This window comes from Oratosquilla oratoria, chromosome 17, assembly GCF_046742065.1.
Source record: "Oratosquilla oratoria isolate Oo_2021 chromosome 17, ASM4674206v1, whole genome shotgun sequence".
Lineage (NCBI taxonomy): Eukaryota > Metazoa > Arthropoda > Malacostraca > Stomatopoda > Squillidae > Oratosquilla > Oratosquilla oratoria.
Window position 1 is genome coordinate 21,508,223 of NC_134793.1, and position 15,877 is coordinate 21,524,099.

At 39.5% G+C, this 15,877-nt stretch overlaps 1 protein-coding gene across 1 annotated transcript in view; it reads right to left on the reverse strand.

Annotated features, from left to right (window-relative positions):
• Window positions 1–15,877, reverse strand: part of LOC143034500 (uncharacterized) — a 43,096-nt gene that overhangs the window by 7,133 nt on the left and 20,086 nt on the right. The window contains exons 2-3 of the mRNA XM_076200629.1: window positions 9,293–9,378; window positions 7,029–7,247 (exon numbers count right to left, since the gene is read on the reverse strand). Of these exons, the coding sequence (XP_076056744.1) occupies window positions 7,029–7,247; window positions 9,293–9,373 (300 nt within the window). The 5' untranslated portion in view covers window positions 9,374–9,378. The remainder of the gene's footprint in view (window positions 1–7,028; window positions 7,248–9,292; window positions 9,379–15,877) is intronic.

Below are 15,877 nucleotides of genomic sequence, written 5' to 3' on the forward strand. Positions count from 1 at the left end.
TCGAATACGCATTTGTAGTAGTATCCCTGTACGTTAATTTTGACGTCAATGCTTAACTAGTGAATAAAGAAATTACAATTTGAAACAGTTGATGTCCATTGCAGTACCATGATATGTTTATTTAGTCTTACTATATTACCATTCCGTTTTCTGTGTCAGGTGAGAGTACGGGTCGATGGTCTGGAGATTCTCGGGGGTGCGTAACACGAAAAGGGTTGAGAACCAGGGGGAACGTAGCTACGGCCGAAGTCGTCACTTTTTGCTCTGTGTGCTGGGAATAGGAGAGAAGTTTGAGACTCGAACCTGCGGTCAGGAAAATACGAGACCTCATGTTTCCGATTTCGCCCCAAGGCACTAATATATATATATATATATATATATATATATATATATATATATATATATATATATATATATAATATTAATAATAATAATGATGATAATAACCTCTTCACCATGTTTTCGTTCGTTCTTTGCAATGGGAACACGATCCTATCATCTTGTTTTTTTGTGATCTGATGAAGCTTGGATTGGTTGGCAGGACATAGAGCTGCCCAATGCCACGTTGTAGAAACTTTTTCATTCATCCACAATGTCGTCTCCTTCTGGTCCAGAGATGGATTCCATTTACGAGTACTGATAACATTTCTCTGTATCTTTCGTGGTACACGTAGAGGTGTAAGTAAGTATTCACCTTGGTCTTTGGATCACGTGTTGGACTCATGATCGACAGCTATTTCCCTCCCGGAAGAGACCTCAGAGCTCGTATGACCGATCTATGGGTAATGCTATGACCTTACACGCACACACACACATTCCAACTCCCCGCCCACGAGAGTTGTAGTAACGACTCGAAGCGGAGCGATACTGAAATTATTTCAGCCCTGGGCGGGATTCGAACCCGGACCGCTCCAGAGGTTTTGGGTTCCTTGCAAATAAAGAAGAGTCTATGGCAACTAAATTAATGTAGACGGAGACTGAAACAGAATTGTTCATTTCCTGTAAACATCGTTTTTTTTATTTTAATTTCCCCATAAAGAACTTATACGGAAGGAAAATTAATAGGTGTAAGGTCTTTTGGTATATGTATATATACGTATGTATGTACGTATATATGTATGTATACGCATGTATGTACGTATGTATATTTGTACGTATATACGTATGTATGCATATGTATGTACGTGCGTATGTATATACAGTATATATATATATACGTATATATGTATGTACGTATATATATGTATGTACGTACGTACGTACGTATGTATATGTATGTATGTACGTATGTATGTATATGTATGTACGTACGTCCGTACGTATATTTGTATGTAAACACACTCGGTACGATACATACTGACATCAGGGACGAATTCAATGATATCGTGATAGTATTCATGTTGGTATGCCTGGGCGTGTTTGGTGGGGCTTCGCTTGCCTCTCTTCGAGTCGACGTCACTCGTAAATGAAGCGGCAATAACGCTTCATGAAACACAGGTGAAGCCTTGTTCGAACAAGTAATTCGATCTGTCTTTTAGAACAATGTTATTGTCGTGTTTGTGAAAATGAGATTATTTAAAATAACGACATTCCCACACATCGACAGGATTACCAACCCTACCGAGACTCCCGGGTTGCTCAGTATGGAAATCGTCGGACATCATTGTAATGATACTTTTTTGACTGTGTGCGTATGTATTACGTGTGTGTGTATGTATGTATGTGTATTTATGTGTGTATGTGTATATGTATGTATGTATATGTAAATGTATGTATGTATGTATGTACGTATATATGTACGTATGTATGTACGTATGTATGTACGAACGTATGTATGTATGTATATATATACGTATGTATAGATTAAGTATATATGTACTAACATGTATGTACGTATGTATGTACGAACGTATTTGTGTACGTATGTACGTATGTATGTACGAACGTATGTATGTATGTATGTATATATATACGTATGTATAGATTAAGTATGTATGTACGAACATGTATGTACGTATGTATGTACGAACGTATTTGTGTATGTATGTACGTATGTATGTGCGAACGAATGTTTGTACGAACGTATGTCCTACGTATGTTGGCATTTGTTGATATCTCTAGTAATGACCATCCAAAGGGAGGCGATTCGAACCCAACTACGCAAGTTAGTGTGTCAGGCCTTCAGTCCGTGTTTACGCTAAAACGAAAAAAATGATCTGGTTCGTAAATTAAACATTTGATGTTTGACATTCAGAATATGTCAAGAGCCTCAATCTTCCTGTAGAGGTGGCGGCATACTAGACATTTCTCACTAGCATGCTACTTGCTTTTTGCTATTTCGTTTGAGTAGAAACGACTTCAGTTACGATTTTTTTCTTCAAAATTCCAAAACTGAATGAGGAACTATGAGAAGTTAAACCTAGAATACACATTGTTGAGATGTTCTTACGGAAATCTAGAATATTGTAACCCAAGTCGTTGCTACTCAAAGCAAGTAGCTAAAGCAAGTAGCATGCTAGCCTGCCTAGTGTGCCGTCAAGTTAACCTGAGGGTATGTTCGAGTGTGTATATATACTCCCAATTATCTTCCCATTTTGTCCTTTCTCTCCGTGTGATGATTTTTCTCTCCTTATCTTCTCCTCTTCTCCTCTCTCCCTCTCTTTAATCTTTATCGTCTTGTTTGAGAATTATTATTATTATTATTTATACCATTATTTATATTATAAATTTCTAGTTATTTATTTATCATTATATTTTTTCTTGGCATCCGACCTAGTTATGGACCAAAAGGTCTCCTGTCGGCATGCTCCGCCTTTGTAATCTTTTCTTATCCTTTGAGAATATAATATATCAACAAAAGAATCGACCTATGTCTTTTCCTCTTTTCCAAAGGCTGGAACCTTTTTAAGGAAAATTTCATCAAAATTAAGCCATTGAGTCTATTGATGATAACTTCCTTCTTATTATCTCCGTTTCTCATATCTCTTTAATCTTTATTTACTTTTTTGAGAATGAGAATATGATGTATCAACATAAGAATCGATCTGTGCTTTTTCCCCCTTTTTCCAAAGGCTGGAAGCTTCTTCAGGAAAATTTTGTGTAGATTAAGCCATCGAGACTATTGGTGATAACCTGTTATACACCGGTAATGAACAGCGAATTGCCTGCCTCAGGCGCTTTACATGTGGGCTTGTCTTTAGCAGAAGCTGCTAGGTTCGGCTAATAGATGTGGCTGTCTTACGGAATTGGCTGCTGTCTTGAATCTTGCGTTTAATTAGATAGAACATTGAAATCTTGCCTTGAAGAGGACAGTGTGTATATCTTGCGTTGATTTTCGACATTGATGAATATATAGAATATATATATATTTTCCCTGACTTTTGTAGTTCACGATTCAAATATATTTTTATTTTGTCTAATTATTTTGATTTTTGATTTTTATGTATCTATATTTATTTATGTATTTATTTATTTATTTATTTATTTATTAATTACTTTTGATTTTTTGCAACAGATTGTATCTTAGATCCTTGGGTCCCAGTACTTTCAGAGATGCTTTCTAATCAAACTATAATTCATTTCAATCAATTTTAGTGGATTAATTTTGTACACCATTTTGTACACCATGCCCGCTCTATCCTTCTAGGGTACTTGCTATTGCAAATTATCATACTATACACAATTTCTAGTGCATCAGTTCCATAGATCCGGCGTTTCTAGCCAATCTTTCTAGTAAAATAGCCTCGTTCAGCCTGCGTTTCTAATTCGTTTTTCTAGTGCAATACTTACGTAAGTCCTGTGAATCTAGCACATCATTTTCTCGTCCACACGTAAACTATAATCTTTTTTCAGATCTGGAGAACGACAAACTATGACGTTGATGAGTCAGTCCTTGAGGTTTTAGTGACTTGGATTCATTGTCATCAAAACACGAATGTAGTCTAAATGTGGGTTTATTTATTTGTGAGTGCGTACGCATCTGTACGATCAGCCACATTTACGTAAAGACTTGTATAAGGTTGATACATTACGCGGCGTACAATGTATATAGGTATGTATACATGTATCTACTCGTGTATATGTACGCATGCTTGTATGTATACATGTATGCATGTATGTATGTATGTATGTATGTATGCATGCATGCATGTATGTATGTATGTATATATGTATGTATAGATATATGTATATGAATTTTATATTTGTATGAATATATGTACATGTACATACTGTACATTGGTATGTATGTACTGTACATGTGTCCCCGTCTTGATACACTCTGATAAAAAATTGTCTTGTGTGACCTCACATATTCCTGTCTTGTCTACTACATTTCTATATATACGTTCCTCTCCTTTATCATTCTGTATTCCTTGAAAATATCTGAATAGACGAAAACGTTCGGATCATAGTGTCTTGTTTCCTGAGTTGTTTTCTGCGATATATATATATATATATATATATATAATATATATATATATATATATATATATATATATATATATATATATATATATATATATATATTATACATGTGCTAATAAGAACGCGGGTACGTGTGTTCACTTATGCAAAGTAGACCACTCGGAAAAAAGAAACTAACGAATCAGAGCGCTTTCTTATATTACATCTTCAGTGCAAAAAGTACTTTTCGCACTGAAGATGTAACATACGAAAGCGGTCTGCTTCGTTAGTTTCTTTTTTCTAAGTGGTCTACTTTGCATATTTGCATACATATATATATATATATATATATATATATATATATATATGTGTGTGTGTGTGTGTGTGTGTGTGTGTGTGTGTGTGTGTGTGTGTATTCACTTGGTCTTTGGATCACGTGTTGGACTCGTGATCGACAGCTATTTCCCTCCTGGAAGAGAGCTCAGAGCTCGTAGGTCCGATCTATGGGTAATGCTATGACCTTGCACACACACACACCCCCAACTCCCCGCCCACGAGAGTTGGAGTAACACCCCTCAGCGCTGCGATACTGATATTATTTCAGCCCCGGGCGAGGATCGAACCCGGACCTCCGTAGTGGCAGGCCAGAGCTCTAACCACAGCGCCATGAGAGGTGTGTGTGTGTGTGTGTGTGTGTGTGTACCCCTTCTCCACTGTAATGCTATAACCCGTTAATTGGCTTTAGTTGGTTTGACTTGTCATGTTTGGTTGTTTGTTTACTTTTTTTTCTCCAAAGTCAGACTTCGCTATGGACAAAAACGATTCCTGGCGTCGAGTTTTGTCAGCGCATTTCGTCTGTTCGATCTCCAACATTAATTCCATTGTTATCTCGTCGGGTGAATTAGAATGCCATATCCCTCTACGACACAGTGGTTCTTTACCTCGGGTATCTCAGGTACCCCTAAGGGGTACGAAACCTTGAAGAAGATGGCTAGTGCAACTAAGAGACATAAGAACATAAGAACATAAGAAATAAAGGAGACTGCAAAAGACCATAAGGCCTACACTAGGCAGCTCCGTATCCATCACCACCTGTCATCCCCATCCATAAAGTTGTCTAATCGTTTTTTAAAACAACTGATAGTTTCAGCGCTTACTACATGGTTACTAAGTTTATTCCATTCATCGACCACCCTATTAGTAAACCAATTCTTGCCCATTTCCTTCTTAAATCTAAATTTGTCCAGTTTATACCCATTACTGCGAGTCCTGCCCTGTTGTTTTATTATGATGACCTTGTTTGCATCACCCTTGTTATAGCCTTTGATCCACTTGAACACTTCTATTAGATCACCCCGCACTCTGCGTCTTTCCAGAGAGTGTAAGTTTAGGTGCCTAAGCCTCTCTTCGTAAGGCAAATTTCCGAGTCCTTGTATCATTTTGGTCATTCTTCTCTGTACTGATTCTAGTGAATTTACGTCCATTCTGTAGGACGGAGACCAAAACTGTACCGCATAGTCAAGGATGGGTCTAACTATCGCTAGATAGAGTTTAATAATTACCTCTGCACTTCTTTTCGTTACCGTCCTAGCAATGAAGCCTAATGCTCTGTTAGCTTTATTTCTGGCGCTAATACACTGCTTCCTGGTTTTAAGGTCCGGACTCACCAGAACTCCCAAGTCCCTCTCGCACTCAGATTTTTCTAAAAACGTGTTATCTAAGTTGTATCTATTTTCGGGGTTGTGTAGCCCTACGTTTAACACGCTACACTTAGAGATATTGAAGTTCATTTGCCATTTCACCGACCATGTTAACAGCTTATTAAGGTCATCCTGCAGAATCTGGGCGTCGTCTCCTGACCTAATTAGGCGTCCTATTTTAGTGTCGTCCGCAAACTTACTAACATCACTATTTAACCCTTCGTCTAAGTCGTTTATATACATAATGAACAACAAGGGACCCAAAACCGAGCCCTGGGGGACCCCGCTAGTAACATTGCCCCACCTAGATTTTATTCCATTTATGGTGACCCGCTGTTTTCTGTCACTAATCCAAGCTCTAATTCATTCTAACACTTTTCCTCCTATGCCATGGGCTTCGATTTTATTTAGTAGTCTCTGGTGTGGCACTTTGTCGAACGCTTTGCTAAAGTCAAGGTAAATAACATCGTAATTTTCATTGTTGTCTGACGCCTTATATACCTTAGTGTAAAAGGATAGAAGATTAGTCACACATGACTTACCCTTGGAGAAACCATGCTGTGAAACACGAATTAAATTATGCCCTTCAATGTGTTCTCTGAGTCTATTTACTATTATTGATTCAAGCATTTTTCCTATAACCGATGTCAAACTGATTGGCCTGTAGTTGCATATAGACGATCTATCTCTCTTCTTAAAAACAGGAACAACGTTTGCCTGCCTCCAAGCAGTTGGAACAGAACCAGTGTCTACCGATTTATTGAATATTTCAGTTAACTGGTCGCAGATTTCAAATTTACACTCCCCAGAGTCTGGCCGCTGAGGGGCGAGCCTCGTTTCCGGAAGCGTTGTCCTGTAGCAAACACAACCACTACAACTCCTAACTTCTCATCCTTTCCCCTCTCTTTCATCCACCATCCATACCTGGTCATCCATGATCTGATTCGTCTCCTCTTGCTCGGAGGACTTCATCCGACTCTCTTCTTCTTTTTTCCGGAGTTCCTCTTGTGTGAGTTTGTGGCAGATCACTGGGGATTTGAGGAAGGGCATGGACAGGGTGCGTTCTTCGTAGCCGGAGCAGCAAGGGGCGGGGCACAAAGTAACGCCCTTCATTACCTTCCAACCACCCATACAACACGTGAACTGTGAAAGAGAAGAAACTGTTCATAGAACGGGGAAGCAAATGAAAAAGCAATGGTTAGATAATCATGGAATAAACTGGGGTCATTGCATCGAAGACAAGGTTATCATTGTCATTATTATCATCATTTTTAATTAACTATCAGGAGAGATGAGGTACGTCCACAGAATTGATCGAGGTAAAGGGAGGGGGAGGGGTTCTAGGTAAAAGAGCAGGAGTTTTTGAATCTCGGAATACACTGTATATATATCTATATGCATAAATGTAGATATTCTAATCATAAATTAAACTGCATTCAATGTATCATCTCCCTACATTTTGTTCACTTACCAGGTCCTTCCACAGTAATGAATTCTCCTCGTGCCTCTTCCTCCTCCATTTTTTTTTTTACCTCCGCCGTTTACTGATATTTTCTGATATAATTACTCGCACTGAATCTCTCCCCTAAACTATCGTCTCACCCAAGTTACCTTTCCAGCTCGTCTCTTTTTGTTTGCCAATAGATTTCATATATATTTATACATCAATATAGTAATTCAGTCTTCTTGTATGGCAGAGTAGTATTGGTGATATTTTTCTTTATTTTTCCCATGTTGGCATTCTTTCTATGCAGGTGCCCAATGTCAATATTCTATTCCAAAACCACTTGCATTCTTTGAACAGCCTGCACCAGGTTACTGTTCTCTTTCCAGTAACCACAACACCCTCCCATACCGAAACACTGTGCTCTCCACCACAATTCTGCCTTTCATGACATCTTCCTGTCTACCCACACCTCTGTTATCGTTCCCGCCAGTATTTTTCCACTGTCAGATCTTGTACTATCTGCTGACTCGTACTCTCATCCATCTCCCATGTAGCGATGTCTTCTTCCCCCTTCCAGATGTAGCCTGCAACCCCCGCCCTTCTCTCTCTTCCACACACGCGCACACACACACATCTCCATGTGCATAGTAATGCATTCCACTTCCCCACTCTCCTTATTTGTCCTTCACTTTTCTTCCTTGATTTGACCTACAGATCTGGCTCATCCTCCACCCATCCACCTTTCCCTTCCACCCTCTCCACCGTGATTCTCCATTCCTTATCGGACCTTTTGCTTCCTCCATCTTTGGTAGTCTCTTCCCCACTTGCGTCTTTGCACTCTCCCATTTTCTTTTTCGGGTCTTTATCTTCATGTCCCCCTCCACATTTGATCCATTCTCCACTTCCTTCTTTACATTCTCCTTCCATCTTCTTTTAGGCCTTCTTCTTAATCTTCCCTTCCTATTCTTGTTTCATACACTCTTTGACAGATTACCCCGACTCTCTTCACGTGTTCAAATCACCTCAGCAATGTTCTCTTCATCTTCTCATTCAACCTCACACTTCGTTCCTACAATTTACTAGTGTGTTCTTTTGATACCTTATCTGTTCTCCTTACCCTGACTCTCTTCACGTGTTCAAATCACATCAACAATGTTCTCTTCATCTTCTCATTCAACCTCACACTTCGTTCCTACAATTTACTAGTGTGTTATTTTGATACCTTATCTGTTCTCCTTACTCTACATATATTCCTCATAATGTCCATGCCCAGTGTTTCCAACATTTTCCATTACACCTCTGGCATCCGTAGACATTCTTATGTAATAACACTGAATTCACTGTACTCTCCATCACTGGAACTTAAACCAGCGCTCCTGTTGTCTTTATTACATCCGTTATTCTGTCTACCATTTCCTGAGTAGGTATACAACAGTGCGTCCATAGACCTCTGGGGGTGTCAAAGACTTTTATAAATGGTGTCACAAACGGAAAACCAGAACTAGTTAGTGGATGCTTAACGATTCAATTAAGTGTTTGAGTAGTCTTCAGAGAGCTAAAGGACAGGTTACGTAAGTGAGGCTAGAAAAAAAGGGGTAATGAATAATTGCGGTTTTATTTCAGTATCAAAGTGGTCTCTGCAGGAGGCTAAATAACAGCGCTACATAAGCATGGTATATGTGGGGAAATAGGTTGAGATTTCCGGGTATTGAGGATCATCCACAAGTCTTGGGGTACTTACACGATCATCGGCGCGTGCGTAGCTGAGGGGACCAGTCGCCCAAATGACCAACACCAGGATAGTTGCTCGCCATTGATGCATTGTGCCTGAAACAGAAAGTTTTTTTTACATAAACTTGTATAAAGACGAGGAAGATGGATAAATAAGAACATAGGTCTTGGTCCTTATTTATTCCTGACTGGTTTCGTACTGAACTTCATTCCTCTGGAAAAAAAACAAAAAAAAACTCAATGCCAAACCAGCCGGGAACAAACTCGGACTAAGACCCATGTCTTCTTTACCCATCTTCTTGAACTTGGAATAATGTCTCAACATTTATACAGACATAGACTGTCTTCGTGTATTCTCATTTTTTATTTTATTCTATTTTTATTATTTTTTATTTATTTATTTATTTATCTATTTTGCTTGTTAAATGCTCTCAAATGTTTCCAAAATTTAAGTTTCCAAGTTCGTCTTCCCTTTGATGGTTTGTATTTTGAATATATTTCTTCGCGTTTGTGTGTTGACTTGTTGGGACTCGAACTCGGGTCGAAGCCTCATGAACCCGGGTACGATCCCCAAAGAGTAACAGGAAACTGTTACTTCCCTCGGCTGTCCTTGCACATAGGGCAAAGGTAACTGATTAAGCTATAGCTCAGAGCCTCTGATGTAGAGAGAACAGTGGAGTGTCTGAATTCGTAATAACTGTGACCTTAAAGCACTGAGCAAGGAGTCTATGGCTCGTTTCGCACGCATCGACTTTTCGCCGCGCGCCGTCCACGACACGACGTCGTACTCTCAAATAACCATGGGTGTCTATGGACGTCACGACCACCACCACGTGTGAAAGCGTCCATAGACAGCCCATAGCTATTTGAGAGCACGACGTCGTGTCGTGGACAGATCACGGCGAAAAGTCGATACGTGTGGAACGTAGGATTCTGCTTGATCATCCAGTTAGGTTTATCTGGCTGACTGGATTATCTACCAAATCTACCAGTAGTTTTCACAAGTCGAGTCAACGAAATTGGTGCAATTCTATTTTGTAAAGCTTCGTTGAAACTGGGCTAGTTCAGTATCCGCTAGTGCTAACGACTTGTAAACTAGCCCTCTACTTGCCCTGTGTGAACGGAAAGTTAGTCAACTTACCTCCAGTGTATCTACGTGTGAACACTTACTTGCCAGGCAAGTTAACTTGCATATACTAGCACTAGCGGCTACTAAACTTGCCCCGTTTGAACAAGGCTTAAGGGCAGTCTTCTCTCTCCAGGTCTGGCAAAAGGACCACAGCATGGAATAGACTTAGTAACCATATAGTAAGCGCTGAAACTATCATTTGTTTTTAAGAAATTGTTAAATAACTTTATGGATGGGGATGACAGGTGGTAATGGACATGGAACTGCCTAGTGTAGGCCTTATGGTCTCTTGCAGTCTCCTTCATTCTTTTGTTGTTATAGTTATAGTATATCCTTTCTGATACTCGTCTGTTCAAACTTTATAGTATCGAGAGCGCGCGCGCACACACACACACACACACACACACACACACACACACACACACACACACACACACACACACACACACACACACACACACACACACACACACACACACACACACACACAGACACACACACACACACACACACACACACACACACACAGACACACACACACACACAGACACACACACACACACACACACACACACACACACACACACACACACACACACACACACACACACACACACACACACACACACACACACAATTCACTAACAACCATTCTAACATTCTCAAAGCAAAATGCACTTCTCATATGTACAGTTTTAACAAAATTAATCCACTTTGATGAACAAAGTGTCTGTATGCATGCATATACAGTCTATATGCGTACATATAAGCATATATCACAATAAAGTAATGTCGTAGCACATTGGTAAAATTGTATTAATGACCCACTTTAGGAGAAGAACAGGTAAAAAAAAAAAAAAAACGTATATATATCTGTTGAATCATTATCTGCTGAAGAGGATCACAGATAGTGACCGAAATATGCGGATCTCTTTACTTTCGCCTATTCTTCTCCGAAAGTGGGTCATTACTATAATGAGCACACACACACACACACACACACACACACACACACACACACACACACACACACACACACACACACACACACACACATATATATATATATATATACTGCAATGTATATGTATGTATATTTATAGAAAGGGATGAACTATGGGTACCTGCATGCAGTAATCCTTCGAGACGGAATTCGTTATAAGAGGAATGCCAGTAAGGCTTCTGTGTTTACGAAATGGGTGAATACATACAAAAATTGCTGAGCATTGTCAGTACGATTTGTTCGTATCATAATTAAGTATAAACATAGACACGAGTACTATTGTCAGGTCAGCCATATTATATACGCATAGGAGGACTACGTAGAAATCTTGCCAACTGTACAAGTTGAGTGTTAAATTCTTTGTCCGAGGATCAATTGCGGCTCAGCGGACCAAATTCGGCGCCGCGGACCAAATGCGGCACCGTGGACCAAATTCGGCCCCTGCGGACCAAATTCGGCTCACGCGGACCAAATGCGGCACCGTGGACTAAATTAGGTCTCGCGGACCAAATTCGGCCTCGCGGACCAAATGCGGCACCGCGGACCGAATTCTGCTCTGCGGACCAAATGCGGCACCGTGGACCGAATTCGGCTCTGCGGACCAAATGCGGCCCTTGCGGACCAAATCCGGCCCCCGCGGACCAAATGTGGACCGCGAGTCATGAGATTTTTCAATTCTTGTTACTATAGCAGTTGAGTAAAATACTAAACTGTTAAGACGTGACATAACAATGAGTACTTTTTATTCATATGATAGTGATTTTATTTCGTATTGATTGCTAACAAAATAAGGTTTAATCTCTAGACCCGCGTTTCCCAACCTTTGTCCGACCCTAAAGGCCACACCCTTGCAGTCTGATCTAAGCAGTGCACATCCCCTAACTAGTATCTTATTACTTAGAAGGATAAAGGAAAGTGTATGTATGTATCGTTTCCAAGCATTGCCTAGAACTGATTTCAGCAATCCCAAGTTGGGGCTCTAGAACCCTAGGTTGGGGTTTTAGCTTCCCAGGTTGGGAAACGCTGATATATGGGCTAGGAGTTAGAGGCTACTTGTCTAGGTTAACCCTTTCCCTGGGCTCGAGTTCCCCCCCCCGGGATTTGAATAAAATCGTCTGGCGGCAGTTAGGATAAACGGCTGAGGTCTTGAAGCGGAGTTTTAAGGTTAGTTTTCGCATCACTTGATGTGGGCGATATGCAAGCCAGATCGTCTTGTTTGCATTTATTGTTCGTAGGTTTTTGTTCACATGTTCTCCTCTTCCTCCTCCTCCTCTTCCTCCTCCTCCTCCTCCTCCTCCTCCTCCTCCTCCTCCTCCTCCTCCTCCTCCTCCTCCTCCTCTTCCTCCTCTTCCTCCTCCTCCACCTCCTCTTCCTTCTCCTCCTTGTCCTCCTCCTCACATCAGTGCCTCTTTGGACCTACTGAAATATATTCAAATAACATCATCCTCACCATGGATCAAACCAACAAGGAATGTAGCGACTTAAGTTATCATCATTACAACGTATACTTAAACGCATACACATATACACATACACATGCGCATACATATACACATACGTATATACACATACACATACGCATACATATACACATACGTATATACACATACACACACATACGCATACATATACACATACATATACAATGGTACGCATACGCATACATATACACATACACATATGCATATACACATACATATACACACACATACATATACATATACACATACGCATACATATGTACATACGCATACATACATACATATATACATACATACATACATACATACATACATACATACATACATACATACATACATACATACATACATGTATCTTTTCCGACCTCACGCCCATCCCACACCCATTTTAGCTTAGCTTCTCGTGGACGATGTGTCATTCCTGACTCCCGACACACGTCTCAAGTCAGTGGCAGTGCAAGAAGACCAGTTAATATTTCTGTTATGAAACAATGGGATCAGAATGTGAACACTAGGCTGTTTTGCAGAAACTTCCAAAGACTTGAGATTCCGATAATTTTGTTTATATTGAAAAAAGTAAAAAATCGAAACAAAATAGTGCGTTTTGGTAGAACTAATTGGTGTCCAGACTGTCTCTGTCAGTAGATATTTATTGTTCTTTGGTCACCTAGACGTGAATGGAGGTGTTGAAACAAGTATACAGTTTTTCTTTGTCATGGCGTTACCCCCCCCCCCCCAAAAAAAAAAAAAAAAAAAAAAACCCTCTGGAACAAGATGTAAGCTAACTTGATGGAAAGGAATCCCAGGGGCCTCGTTTGCATACACACGAAGGAAAAAGACAACTTTATACGAAACAATATGAAACGACTGATGGCGTATGCATGAACGTTACATTACGTAAATCAAAAAGAAAAAAAAGGGTGTTGCTGCGTTTAGCGTCACTTATAAGTACTACAGTTGCAGACATTTGCAAAAATTGTTCCAAAGTTGTTATTTTCCTTTCCTCGAACATACTAATAAATCTACGAGGTCGTAAAAGGCTCGTAATTCACATCGTAAAGTTACAATGAAAAAATATAAGAGCTGTATAAAATCTCCCTTGAAGATACAAGCCCACTGTAGTACTTATAAGTGGAAGTGGCTGTACGCTATTGTTATTATATCATTGACATTGACAACCAACGGGATTTTTTTTTTTATCACGACATGATATTGTCCATTAGGACAGAAGCGCTGGTGAAATGCTGTCCATAGCCTCCCAGGATGCAATTGACCTCTTTTCATGAATAATTTAATGGAAAAGCTGCGGACACGTTATCTGACCCAATGTATATCATTTTGGTCCCAGTGCCTGGCCGTCGGCCAAAAACTCATAAATCAATCATAAATCATCAACCAATGTATATCAAAACAATGCAAACATATCCTTCATTGTTTAGATTAACAAAGTTGTGTAAAAAAAAGATGCTTTTCACGGGACTCGAACCCTAGGTCATGTGACAATAGACCAACACGAGTCTAGAGCGCTACCATCTGTACCACCTGGCATACATAAGAACATAGGAACATAAGAATAAACGAGATTGCAAGAGACCATAAGGCCTACACTAGGCAGCTTCGTATCCATCACCACCTGTCATCCCCATCCATAAAGTTGTCTAATATTTTTTTTAAAACAACTGATAGTTTCAGCGCTTACTACATGGTTACTAAGTTTATTCCATTCATCGACCACCCTATTAGTAAACCAATTCTTGCCCATTTCCTTCTTAAATCTAAATTTTTCCAGTATATACCCATTACTGCGAGTCCTACCCTGTTGTTTTATTATGATGACCTTGTTTGCATCACCCTTGTTATAACCTTTGATCCACTTGAACACTTCTATTAGATTACCCCGCACTCTGCGTTTTTACAGAGAGTGTAGGTTAAGGTGCCTAAGCCTCTCTTCGTAAGGCAAATTTCTGAGTCCATGTATCATTTTGGTCATTCTTCTCTGTACTGATTCTAGTGAATTTATGTACAAAAGGAGCCAAAATGTCCATTGACATTGCCTTTCCGTGATGCAAGCATTGTAGTTTGTTTTCAACAAATCCGTAGTTTATTTAGGAGTATATAAAAGTAAACACTCAACTAATATATCTAAGTAATTCTAGAACACTGTGGGTTAAATGTAATGTCCACAAACCCATAAAAGGACATATTCAAGTTTTATAATAAATTATTATTATTTATCAGTTCATTGCTTATCACTATCGATTTATTTATCTTATTTATTTATTTGTTTGTTTATCTCTTTATTCATTTATCGTTTATTTTTCGCATCCGACCTAGTTATGGACCAAAAGGTCCCCTGTCGGTATGCTCCTCCTTTGTAATCCTTTGTAACAGACTAACAAAACGGAGCAAGATGATAAATAAATACGGGGTAGGAACCGAAGCATTTGTGAATTATATCTTAGTCATAGTGACAGTGTATTGATGGAGGTGAAACTGTATCAGGTCGAGCATATGAAGTGGGTTCTACCGGTACATCACATATACATATACATTTTTGCAGAAACCGCCGGGAAATTGTGTTTTGTGATTTCTTTGCATACATGTACATATTGTGTGTCATTTTGTGTGTCATTTTGAAAAGGGAAATGAGCTCCACCGCAAGGACTCGAACCTTTGCCTTAGCGACCGCTTATTATGAAACAAAGACGATAGCATCGATCCACCCAGGCCGTACATATACATGTACATATACATATACATTCATATGTATGTACGTATGTACACGAAACGTAACCTTGAATTGGACTTTTCAAATTGAAATTACCGACGCGGAGTCTAGTCGAGTTCTAGTTAACCTCTTTGGGCTAATCATAACCCAAGCTGTCAGGATGTATATTTCTATCTAGAAATAGAAACGAATTTGGTAATCATGTCATCAATGAATTGAACAAGTTTCCAGATGAGGCGGTTGAATGTAATACA